The following is a 13,472-nucleotide window of genomic DNA, read 5'->3' as shown; positions in this document are numbered from 1 at the left end:
TTGAACAATGAAATAATACAAAAAATTATAAATGTTTAATAAATCTAAAAAGGAGGTACCATATTAAGAATAGCAGAAATGTCTATCCACCTATGCAGCCCTGTTTTAAAGCACATGATTGTGACATAATCTAAAACCAACCATGGTATGGCATGTGCCACAAGAAAGGTTGAAAATGGGCCGTTTCTGCAGTAGTTCATTATTTCTCTGAATCACAGCAGTACAAGTAGTTTTCTGAGCAAATCTACCACAGACATGGAAATTAAAAAGGTGTCCAGATCCCAGTATCAGGGGCTGATTCAGGCATATTTTCGTACTTTACCGGCTAAAATAAAGCAGTTCAAAATCCAATCATTTTCTTTACTTTAGTCTACAGTGTTTTGTCCACCTCATCCGGATATACAGTGTGAGCATTCCCTGTATACGAAAGTGAAAATGACTCAATATTTAGACAGTGAGGTTAATGCACGGATTCACTCTGATGCTAATTATCATTAGCAAAGATCAGTGTACAAAACATTCAGCTAGGTTCTCATCTTCTTGTAGCCGGTGCAGACCGTTGCTTACCCCAGTTAAATTGCAAACGGTGGCAGGTCCAACCAGCTGTTGCTAATTAACATTAACTGCCTAGCATTAAGCTTGTCGGGTTTGTGTGCTCTCTGCAAGCCGGTATCTGTATGCAAAAGTAATTTAATAATAAATGATTAATAATAATAATTTGAAACACCATTGTGCAACTACGAGTAGACTGAGTGTTTCATATTCCCAGCTCCAACACAGTCATTGGTCTTGCCTCTTGCTGATCACATCATGTCAATTTCAGGAGTTGAATTCTTCCAATTCAACTATAATTCAATAACTGATTATTTATGTCAGTAGTCCGAGCTTAACAACCTAATTTTTTTAAACCAGCACCTCCAGCATTTGGATCAAGTTGCTTCTGAAAAAGAAAGTGTGTCAGATTAAGAAGGATGCAGCAGTTATTTCAGTGTGCCAGATACATAGCTAATCAATTAACTATAAGTATCGGATCAGACTTGATTTTGGCAGATATCCAATATTTAACACATATTCATTGCATATTTGTAACATTCTCTGAACTCACAGAAAGGACTGCATATGCTGCTCATTTTCACAAGAGGAGCATGAATACAGATAGCAGGTAAGCCAAAGAAGGGGAACAAACGTAGACGAAACACTCTCATTTCTCCCGGGGCCTTTAATACAAATAGCAGACACACAGCAGCAGGCTGGCTGGCATGTCAGAGCTACAGTGGTCCCCACGATGCCTCTCAAGGTCTGGAGTATTAACTCAAATCCCTGAGATTTCTCTTTCACAACTTCCTTGAAGCTCCTAAATGTTGTGCTTTTCTTTAAACCATATTAAGTGCTTCTTCTTGTCATCGTTTAAAAGTACAGTCGCTTTGCAGTGTGAGCCTTTTATAGGTCATATCATTTTCTCATGTTCACATTTCTCTTTATCCAATGAGAACTAGTATTTATATCATAAATAAATCTGTCTTTCAGTTTATTGATTAAAACTGCACTAAACAGTGGCTCAAACAGCTGTCTAATTTGAAAGGTGTTTTTAGGAGTGATCAATTTATATCTTCTGTTAGCAAGCAAAGCTCCCTCTCATCGCCGCTCTTTCTGGCTTCAGAAGGCAGCAGTTTTTGACAAAAAACCTTTGATAAACCCACAGCACGCTAGCTATCCAGTACCAAACAGCAGACAGATAAGGTTAGAGTGAATAGCTGCAGGGTCACTGAGTTTTTGTACATAGCAGTCTGCTTTCTCATTCTGGATTCTTATCATTACCACCAAGTTAAAAGAATTACTTTAATAGTTTTTTTTTAAAAGAGGAAACTGACAACAGTGTGGTGAAAACAGACCAACTAGTACATTTTCTCATCACCTCAGATTCACTGCCAGCAACTGTAACTTAGGGCATGTATATTTTAGCACCAGCTATCACACTGCAAGCATTTTGGAGTGGGGAAAAACACTATAAATTTGATGAGATGTTTTTCCACTTTAGGACACAAGGGATGGTTTCATTCCCATCTACCCATGGCAAGCTGTAATTTGTCCAGCAGCCAGCCACTTTATTGACGTAACTTGATAAAATTAACCTATTAATGGAGGCTGCATAATACATCCATAATAAGTACAGCTTTCATTTCAACCTGGGGGTCTTACATTATTTATATTCCAATCAGTAACATTTTTTGGATTTGTTTCATTTTTGAGCTGTGGAGATGAAGTGACAGCCTTTGTACCCTGGAGTCTATTAGTATCAGCAAGTTTTATTATGTTCATATCGGTTATTTTACAGCTCACACCATACATGCCATGACAATATCTGGTGCCAATACATGAAGCAGTGAGTAAGAATATGGAGGTTGGAGTATTGGCTGGGTGTGTAGCACATCTGACTTTCATGCTGGAGGCTGAAATTGTCAAGCAGAGTAGCTACATCATACTTTTATCAAATTAAAGCCTGCGTCCTATAAGTAGGAGTCCTGATTTGAGTTTTTGGTGACACTAATGTGAATTTCTGAGTGTTGCTTATCCATAGAGATGACACACCACCAACCACAAATATAAACCTTTAAAATGGGCATTCTATTTCACACAGACCATCAGTTTAATTTCACACATCTTCCAGCTTAATGTGACCCTATCTGTCTCTCATTTCTCATTGCTTTTTCTCTATATGTCAACGCATATATTCATTGTTGCTCACTTTCCACCACTCCTGCTGTGACAGTGAGAGGACAGAAAGATGGTCTGAAGAAGGATGGAGTGAATCACTAATAATAATAATAATAATAATACATAAATAAATCATTTTTCAAAATCCACATAACAAAGTGATTCACAAAACCAGCTAAATAAAACACATGTCATAAAATCATTCAGGCTACTTACCAGAGACAAATGTGTTACAAAATTTATACACACATGATGAAACATACACCTGAGATTTATGGGACCAAAAGGCTGACATTAAAAGCCCCTGAAAGTCTCAAAATAAAAATGTTCAGGCTTTTTAAAAAAATAATTTGTTCACAAATTGGTCATTTCGCAGCGTTCACATTTGGGAGTAAAGGATGGCTGTAATTGCTTGAAACGACAATAAACAATATAATGATGTTATGAGGTGTCTGAGGGCTAATAATGACTCCAGGAAACCACTGTGTGGTTCTTTGTATGCAATTACATACATAAATTACCAATTTCTTCTTAAAATAGTGTCTTTAAAGATAAATTGTTTCTAAATGAAGAAAGCTCACTTCTGTTTTTATGCTGAAATGGAATAATGACTTTAATTATAACCCACGCAATGATGAAGCTCCAATTCAAATCAGGCCTTTGTGTTGCTGTGTTCCTAAGTTATTCTAATTACCTGGCTATCTTGCCATTAGAGAGAAGAAAAAGGCAGATTGAACAGATTGGGGGAGGGAGGGAAAACTAATAAGGCCTGCTGGCTAATTGAATAACACTCAGAGCAGTCCACCACACACAATCATTAAACATTTACGCTGAAGGAGGTCCTGCATGGTACAGTAGAGGCTAAATGCTGGAGAAAGAATTGTAGAGGAACATAAGAAGAACTGTTACCTTGCATTCCCTGCAGCTCCTGGATAAAAAGTGCTGGCCTTCAGAAAAGGTCTGGCCCATGTAGGTACATTTTGCTGTGAGCAGAAAAATACAGCATAACTCCTTCAATAACACTCTACTTAGTACAGTTACTATGGAATACCTGAAATAGAATAAATCCATAGCTATTATCAGCTCCTATAGTACTTTCAGCAACAGTGAAAAAGAGATTGCCTACAAAAAATTTAAAAAAAATAAAAAAAACTTTCCAGCCTGAAGTTCTGCATACTTAATTCCGTTAGAAACAAAGTTGTTCTTGGCTAGTGTGCATAAGTGGAGAGGAAGTGTAACAGTGCATTAAGAATACAACAGAGAAGACCCTTCTGCATATTCCTCTGGCGATAGCAGAAATAGAAAATGAAGCATGTGATATGAAGTCCTGCTTTTCTCCTCTCCAGGGTACAGGACTGTGGAGCGCTCAGTAGTAGCGCTGCTCTGGAGCACTGCTCCCTCATTCATCTGTGCCAGACCTCTGATGTTCACAGAGGAAGAAGAGGAGGAAGAAGGAGCAAGCAGAGGGATGGAGGGAAGCAGTGGAGAGCTGAAATTATTCAAGATTATTTAAGACAAACTATACTTCAGGGATTTAGTGTTTTTGCAGTATAGCAAGACAGACAGAGTCCGTGGGTCAGTGAGTAGTTACCACCCCCCTTTGTGCTTTATACTAGAAACAGTGCTTCCATTTCAGCTTCCAAGAAAATCAGGCTACTGTGATCTTTGCTCTGGCAGATAGTTTACTCTGGTTTCATTGTGCCAGCAGAAAATCAGCCACAAACTACATCCCTCTCAGTTGCTTCTACAGTGAATCTTGTTGTAGTTGTACCTTAAAAAGAATGAAGTATTGTGCAGCAAACAAATTAAGCTCATATTTAGGACCGTCAAAAATAACATCCCTGGTCAATATTTATGATTTCTTAACAAGCGAACTTTGGTGTCCATGCTATGTTTCTTCTCACTAGCAAAGAACAGGAAGTGGTATGACACTGATACACTACTGCCACTGCAAAAAAGTGAGCCTATTTGGGAGGCGTGAAAAGGTATTTTTGTAGATGAGCAGAGGGGCTTTTCACAGGTTTGGTTGTGACAATTTCTTCTGCTTCCTGCTTGATCTAAATGTGTGCAGCTGATACTTACGTCTGCATTTCTTGCAGCAAGTCCCATCAACATGTACAGGCAACGAGTCCTCTGAGCAGTTTGCCGGAGGACAGAAAATCCTGCGACATTCCACCACACCATTCTGTAAGAAATGTGTTTTTTTTACCAAAAACATGCACATATCAGAAGCAAAAATCACTGAACATACGGCTTTTCCATGTGGAGCTGCCAAAACATCCACACTAAACACATGTCTCCTACTTCCCTGTATGCTTTCATCCAATGCTGCTGACTGTACAGCCCAACGCTGAATGGCTAATGCTCCTAAAATGTGAGCATCATGCAAACCAGCCCCAAACTGTCCAGAATGCCACCATAAGGAACGCAATCTGACACTGAAAGCTATCATATTTCAGAATAAAAAATATGTTTTAAAAAATGATGTCATACAATCAGATAACAAATTGATCATCGCAAGATTAATTATTGAGCGGTGGATGGCGTATGCTGAAACCAAGTGGCATACTGACAGCAGGTAGTTATTCAGGCCCTAAAGGGCTGCCTTCATTCTTTAGGCTGATATTTTACTCTGTGAGTGTGTCTTCATTTCATGAGTCATCGGAAATGGTTCCCCCAGGACGCAGCGGTTATCAGTTAATGGCATGTCCACAGGAGGAAATCAGACCGACTAAACTCCACCCTGTGCTTGATGTGCAATGATGCAGCAATTCTAATTCCCGAGGGCCAGGGATGGCCTGATTCAACAAATTTCAAAGTCTGGCTCCTATGTATGACTACAGGCAGGGAGGCTTATTAGGGGGTGCTTATTAGGGGGCGGGCAAGAGGCAGGGAGACAAGATGCAGGGCTGGGAAATTAGGAGGTCTGATGTGAAGGCAGGTTTAGGAAGCTAAGTGTTGAGATTGGAGGAAATGAGGGCGGTAGTGACTTCCCATCAAAGACCAAAAAAATATACCCTCAGATCCTGCAATGCTGTTATGTAACATTCAATCTGTGATGCTGAAAGTGTTCAAGAGGCTACAGTAGATGTCATAAATGGTGTTATTTGCCTTTTTGGTGTACACCTTTGCCCTTGACTACTATTTTTTCATTTAATTTCATATGATCATTCTTGAAAAATCTGGTGAGATTATTTCAACCAGTTACAAGACTTTTTGGGGGGGGGTTATGTTGGGTATAAATATGTCAATATTTCAGTGTAAAGATCATATACTTTCAATGAAGAGCTGAAACAAGCTGATACATATGATACTGTTTGCAGACCATGATGCTTAATGTCATTGGTTCATGTCTTGTTGAGGGCCTTTTAAACCCCATTTCTCCCCTAATTTCCTGTCATCTGTCTGTCATCCTGTCTAATATCTAATTCTTTACAATAAATTGACTTCTATTTGAAACAAGTTGGAATAATCCCCTTGCAGCAGTAGATAGAAAAGTACTTTTAACCGTTAAAAAAAGATTAAAGTACTCAAAATGATGGGGAATCTTTACAGTGTAATAGTTGAAAGCCAGTGCCTTATTCTTTGATTGCAAGGATGAGTGTGACACTTACCTTACATGCGCAGTTCCTGCAGTTCTCAGGCTCCGCCCACAGCTCCGTATCTCTGTAGACCAGGCCATTGGCATCACAAGTCCTCTCACAGTGACAGCCCTCCAGTTGGGTCAGCCTGGACTCAGCGTAGTTCAACTGAGGATGAGCACGGAATCGCCAGAGTCACAAAATGAAATCAAAAGTCTGAGTGTGCATGCAAGTTAACCCCTCACCCCACCCTCTCGCCCTCTGGCATGCCCTGGACCGTTTTCACAGAGAGCTGCTCCGCTGGGAGCCACTCATTAGAAGGGTACATAGAATAATAACTGATCATCATTCAGCTCATGCTCCAGACCTCAGGCTATAATCTTCTGAGAAATGACAGACAAGACTGACAGCCCCAATCCTGCCTCACCCCTCTTTCATTCCTACACACTGATCCGCCCTTCTTCTTCACCTTATTTCATGCTCAACACTCTCGACGACTGTCTCTCGATGCATCTTTGACTGACATGAGCCACGAGGGCAGTGCCACAGAGGGGCACAGAGGGTGGATTGCACCAAACTGGATTTCCTTTTAAATCAGAAAATGATGGTTTATATACTACTAATTCTTTTACAAATATGTTTTGTGAGAAACGTTATTGCTACCTTGCCAATGCAACCAGGATCTTACATTCTGTGCTTCGTGTGCCTTTTTCATCTTCTCTCTTCCAGTACTAACCTAACCCCCATTAACCTAACCTAAGCTCGGGTTTGACGCCGGGTTTGCCATTGGTTACTGGTGTCTGATATGAGGGTTATTGATCTTTATTAATAATATTTGAATATATAAATAAAGTATTTCTGATCCTGATTTCTTTTAAATATGTTTAATAATAACAAAACCTGACCCTACCAGATCCAAACAGTATCCATCAAAGCCCACTTACGGGTTTGAGTAGAAGATAGCTATAGGGGTTGTCCTGTCTGAAAGGTGAAAATGTGGGTGAATTCAAAAAGGTCCAATTCATCTGAGTAGCGTAGATCAACTCAGAAATTGTAGGTCCACTTAAGATACTCAAGACTGCTCTGCCAGTCTGCCTCCACCCCCTCTGCTCCTCTGAGACCTGCCCAGGCCAAAGAGTTAGAAAGCAAGGACTTGCAGCAAAATAATAAAGGGAAAAATACTGGATGTCACTGAGGCCTTTTGCTTCATTTAGAGGCGCCACTACTGGCTGCTGTGAGATGTAGAGATGTGTCCTGTCAAAGCCTAAACAAAATGTTTGAAATGCAATTTCTAAGGCTGGGAGACTGCCTTAAGGCACCACAGAGGAATACCTTTCCTGTACAACGTGAGCATCAAATAGCACAGTGATACCGCACAAAGGAGTCAGAGGCTATTAGGCATGTATCTCCCGGTTGGTTGATACATGAGGCTGAGATACATGAGTGAAATAATAAAATAACACCTGAACACAATGTCCAAATGAAGGAGGGCAAGGGTGCAAAAGGTGCATTTATTACATTTAATCCTTTTTGTTTGCCCGCATGTCTGAGGGATATGTCAAGGTGAATGAATTTCCATGATAATCTGGGGACCAATCAGTCTTCGGCCGATGAGCAATTAATCAGATTTTGTTTGTAATCCAGATCTGGGATGTCTGCCATCAAGTAATTATCATATTATAGTCGTAATGATGAAACAAACACACACTGAGACTCCAAAATCTGATGGTAATTTTTAAGCTTTAATAGATCAATGCATCTTAAAATGTATTTGTGTAAGTGACGTATAAGATATAATTGAGTTTACAGCAAGCAGGAGAAACCTTCTATCCTAACCTTTCAAAGCCCGCCTAAATAATGTGTGGAGGATAATGAAAAACCAACAATGTTGAAAGGAAAAAAAATCCTGAAATGTAAGATGACATTTATCAGGGCAAGCAGTGCGAGCCTCCTTAAAATATCCAAATAAACTTCAGTTTTTCATAAATAATCTATAAGCTTGTCTTGGAGTCCAACCCAAAGTCCGACACAGACATTTGCTCCATGGATTAGCTATTATAGGAGCATGGGCAACTTGTCAGAAAAACAAACTTAATAATCCTGTTAGTATTTACTGTACACTGGATAAATGGGTAATTTGCACAGGCGCCAGAATATCTAGCAGCTCCCCGCAAAAAATAAATTGAAAATAAAAAAAAAAATCACAAACATCTGAAGTATTGAGGGGTCTAGGGGTATCTTACCATGCAGACAATTTAGGTTTTATCTTCAAACTTTTGAGATACAGTAGGCCTATCTCGTCAATGTTTTTTTTTTTTTTTTATTTGGACCAATTCTTCTGTAGAATGTAATTTAAAGAATTGTTAGGGTGCCGCTAGGGTGCCGCCCTCCCTGGTAGTGGAAAGTGTTTTGATTGTTCGTTTTTAAAATAAACACATGCGGAACTCAAGAATCAGGCTTTCAGCCTTGGCTAGCTGGATTAAGGTGACCAGATTTCTGAAATGAAAACCAAGGACATTTTAGGTTTGGTGGTCAGTGTGTCCTTAAAAAATATAATGTTATTATATATGAAATAAAAACAGGGGACAATTTTGGTTTTATAATCTGTCAAATATAACTCTTCTGAATGAAATCAAGTCATTTTGAGGCAGAAACTAGCTTTCAGTCAATAAGTATCCTAGAGGCTGCAATCCCTTTCTGTCAAGTTTTTTGTGTTGTTTTGGCCATTTAAAGTGAGTTAGATACTGAGTTAGTGAGTTATAATCTATCAAATATAACCTTCATGAATATAATGAAATCATTTCAGGGCAGAAACTACCTTTCAGTCAACAAGTAGAGGCTGCAATCACTTTCTAGCAAGTAGAATACTGCAATTTAAGGGTCTGTTTGTTAAGAGGTAAAAAGTACTAGGTGAGTTATAATCTGTCAAATATAACCCTCATGAATATAATCAAGTCATTTCATGGCAGTAACTACCTTTCAGTCAACAAGTAGAGGCTGCAATCACTTTCTGGCAAGTGAAATACTGCATTATATAGGTTGTATTGGCCATTCAAAAGGTATTTCAACAGGTAAAAAAGGACTGGATTGGTACGAAAATCAGTGTCTGGCCATGTAAAATCTGATTTCAGGTCTGTTAACACGTTATACAGTCTATGACTAACACTTAAAAACGGGGACATTTCCGGGGACAGATCCAGACGGGGACAGGCCACTAAAACCAGGGACATGATTGCACCCTAAGCTGGATGCAATCATGTAAAATGACTTATTTTGCTTCCCATGCTTACTTTTTAAAACGGCGGGGACGGATACAACATGGACTGTTACAGGAGTAAATGATACATTTATCTGAGAAGATTAAGAAACATGAGTGTACAAGGGCACATATGGATAATACGGTGAAGCTAGCCATGCTAGGCAGAGTTAACATCGCAACGAAGAGGTGGATACGAACAGGCACGATTTATCAAAGATAATTGACTGTGTTAAATTCTGCGGGGCCATTGAGCTGGTCTTGCGTGGCCACAATGACACAGAATCCTTTCAATAGATCTTGTTGCCTCGCTGGACAGTGTGTTGGTGGAGCACCTCAAGACAGCTACCGTTTTTAAAAAGGCACCTCAAAAACTTTGCAAAACAAACTTTTGGACTGCATGCTGTCAGTTCTTAAAGATGACATTCTGGAGGAAGTAAAAAATGCAGAATATCTTGCTATTCAAGCAGATGAGACAACTGACATTTCCACCCACTGCCAGTTGGTGCTTGTGCTACTATACATTAACAAGGAGAACAACAGCGGCTGGCTACAGAGGTAAGCTGTATAGTTTATAGGCAGCTCTGAAGTGTTAAAATGTGGTTATTTCCAGTGGTGGACAATAACGTAAGTAGGCCTACTGTACTGAAGTACTAATTAGAGGTATTTGTACTTTACTTGAGTATTTTCTATGTTTATGTTCACGGTTTATTTTTTTGTGTAAGATTTTTTTAAATATTGGCATTAAATAATTTTACAAAGCACTGGTATCCTGCAGTTTGTGTTAAATTGTTTTGGGATGGTTACTGAAACTGACTAAAATATTTTTCAACAGCCGCCACTGCATGGGAGTACACATAATAAAACCCTCTCCAAAATGTAGAAAGTAACCTAAGAGAGCAGCATCTATCATCAACCTGGATAAATATATAAATTAACTAATAAAGGCAAAATTTTTGAAAAACTAAAACATAGCAGCAGTGCCACCATTTCATATCAAGTGGATGAATGGCAACACAATAAATAATACTGTGTGGCTTTACTCACAGTTTAATAAAAAATGTGAATTTAAGAGGTAAAGGATTGATTGGTTTTATAATAATATGTATAGGCTATTTGCAACCAATGACAGACATTAAATAAAATTAGCTAATTAATATTTGTAAATGTCATTTATACAACATTTATACGTGTAAAATGACAAGACAAAATCCATTAGAATCAAATGAAAATGCTTATTTTAGCAAAATAAAATGACACGAAAGTAAATCACTGATCCTGAAGTGATTTATTTCCCACAGGACAGCAAAATTTAGACATTCAGATCTTTACTAACGTTAAGCATCAGATTGTAGTTTTTCTACCAGCCGGTTTGAACACACAGTTACTGTACTCTTTACCTCAGTTCTTTCTTTCTGGTACATTTGCAAAACGGTAGCTGACAAACAGCATTTGCTTTTCAATGATAGATTCTGATAACATGTTGTAACACATTTCTATCGTTCAGCTGCACTATCTCTGGCTTTGCTGTCCTCTCCGTCTACTCTTTCACCAGTGAACAGGGCTCTGGCTTTTTCCTCTTCCCGGTCTTATTGTCTGTGGCCCTGCTACTAGTACTACTACTACGGAATGAGACGGTTAGTTTTTTTACATTTACTTGCATTTCAGCTAAGACCTTTGACTCGTTTGTCTCTGAACTTTTCAGCCCGACCCTTAATGTTTTTAAACTCTGCTTCTCCATTTCCTTATGTAGCTCGTTTTCCAGCAGTTAGTGTCACTGTGGTGTGTGAGTGAGATTGACGGAGATGGGCTAAGGGCAGCATAGACATTCATATGGAATACACCAACAGGCCTGGGGAGAAGGGAGGGGGGCTGGCCTGTGTTGCTCAACCTTCTGCCAAATATTTTTATTATTAGTAAAAAAGTATAGGCTAAGGAAGGCAGCCCACTGGCCCGGAGGTTGGCCAGCTCACCGGTACTCCAGATGTCCAGACCACCACTGGCTATCGATTCGCACTATGGTAGAATTTTTCAACAAGGTAGCATACATCGTCAGAACACCGGCTCTGAGCTCCGGTAGACTGCGGTCACCTGATGTTTTGTTCTGTGGCGCTGCAGTGTTGTTAACAGACGAGCTGCAGATGCAGATATATCTGCAAGTAGCTTATATTGCAGATTATTTTCACATGTAACTCAGGGAATTAGGAATTTTATTCAACCAAATCTCAGCATGCACACTTCAGCAGATATCTCTGCAACACAATAAACAGACAAAACTTCAGAACTTTTTCACATTCTGTTGATAATGCAAGTTATTTTTTTTTTTTTGAAGGTTTCAAGTAATATTCTGGCCATATCTTAAACATTTCACCTTTAAAGAGGAAAACAAATATATTAGACTAGTATTTGCACTGATACTGCATGTGGTATCAGAAAAAGTGATAGAGCTATTTCTACAATGTGTTTTGATATAAAACATTGTGCTTCCCCTCACAAAAATGCAAGTATAATACATGCAAATGCTGCCATCCAAATCCACAGACAGCAGAGCTTATTGTCATCTCACCTCGCCTTGACACTCCACATCGCATACTCAGGACCAAGCAATTATTCACCTCATGCTGAATTCCTCTATTCTTTACAGCCTAAAGGCAGAGAGGCCATTTAGTGCTGAAGTTGACTGCGGGTTCCCTTCTGGAACTCTTGTGAGCAACGAGGACAGGTGGCAATAGGTCGAGGTGTGTTTATGTGAAGGAGAAGGCATTGACACAGCAGTAGGGTAATGTTCTTCATTTCACTCTTATTTGCACTGAAAATTATTCTATAGCTTGTGACCCCGCTGAGATGTCCTTGCTTCATTCACTCCCACCTGATAGCACTCACTCATGCACATACTCACCTACACACAAAGTCAATCACACGCAATGACACACACTATATATATATATACACATACATACATACATACATATACATACATACACACACACACTCTCTCTCAAAAGTAAACTGTTATTCTGGTAATCAGCGATTAGAAGAAGAGCAGCCAGTGAATTGTAACCAGAAGTTCATTGCACCAAGTCGGCAATGACACTATGAATTATCAGGAAAACACAGCTGTATATTCAAAGTGGAAACGGTTTCCATTATTTAAAAACTCTAATCCTGAACAATTGCAACAAAATTAAATTAAATAATACATGGTACCTTTTGAAACCAAGTAATGTCTGTTTGCTGTTCCCTCTTACAGGCACATTAATATCCTTTGTGTTTGTTTATGAGTCTTTTAAAACCACTTCAATCCACGCTCTCAATAATAACTGACAGAATAATCATATTTTCTACAGACAGATTAAGGTGCATGTTTTGAGCACCTTCTTGTTGAAATTAAACAAAAATGAGATTCTGACTTTAGAGGAGAAAGAACAAGAAGCTTCGATGAAAGCAGGAAAAAAAAAAATCAAAGGATTCTGCTGTCTCCGGCTGCAGTGGAGAAGGAAGTTATTTATTATATTCATTTATTTATTTATTTGTTTGTCAGGCTACAACTGGGAAAGGTATTAGTTGATATTTTATTTGGGTACTTTAACAGTCTTTCACTGACATGAATGCCAACATTTTGTGACGTCAATAAATCTAGTTTTGCAGTATACTATACATTCTCCTAAGTTGTTGTACAATCTGGTGAGCTGGCAGTGGTAGTTTTCTGCTCAAGAGGCTGTTCAGTGTTCTTACCTTCAGTGTCATCTTTGCTAGTAGCTCCTGAAGGTCCATAATGCCTTGCACCAGGCTCAGGAAATCGCTGCAGGTCGGACAGGCTCAACGGAGGAAAAGGAAGCACCAAAAGAGAGAAGAAAGGGAGGGAAGAGCAAGGGCGCAGCATTTGATTGGGGGGGTGGGGGGGGGGGGGGGGGGGGGGG

The 13,472-nt window shown here is 39.3% G+C and overlaps 1 protein-coding gene across 2 annotated transcripts in view; it reads right to left on the bottom strand.

Moving 5' to 3' along the window:
- Positions 1-13,472, bottom strand: part of LOC123958845 (protein kinase C-binding protein NELL1-like) — a 282,963-nt gene that overhangs the window by 147,447 nt on the left and 122,044 nt on the right. For both annotated transcript variants that reach the window (XM_046032522.1, XM_046032521.1), the window contains exons 7-10: positions 13,288-13,370; positions 6,330-6,464; positions 4,798-4,900; positions 3,625-3,698 (exon numbers count right to left, since the gene is read on the bottom strand). In XM_046032522.1, the coding sequence (XP_045888478.1) occupies positions 3,625-3,698; positions 4,798-4,900; positions 6,330-6,464; positions 13,288-13,370 (395 nt within the window). The remainder of the gene's footprint in view (positions 1-3,624; positions 3,699-4,797; positions 4,901-6,329; positions 6,465-13,287; positions 13,371-13,472) is intronic.

Source organism: Micropterus dolomieu, linkage group LG20, assembly GCF_021292245.1.
Source record: "Micropterus dolomieu isolate WLL.071019.BEF.003 ecotype Adirondacks linkage group LG20, ASM2129224v1, whole genome shotgun sequence".
Classification (NCBI taxonomy): Eukaryota; Metazoa; Chordata; class Actinopteri; order Centrarchiformes; family Centrarchidae; genus Micropterus; species Micropterus dolomieu.
The sequence above is the reverse complement of the archived record's forward strand: the minus strand, read 5'-3'. Positions and strand labels throughout refer to the sequence as shown.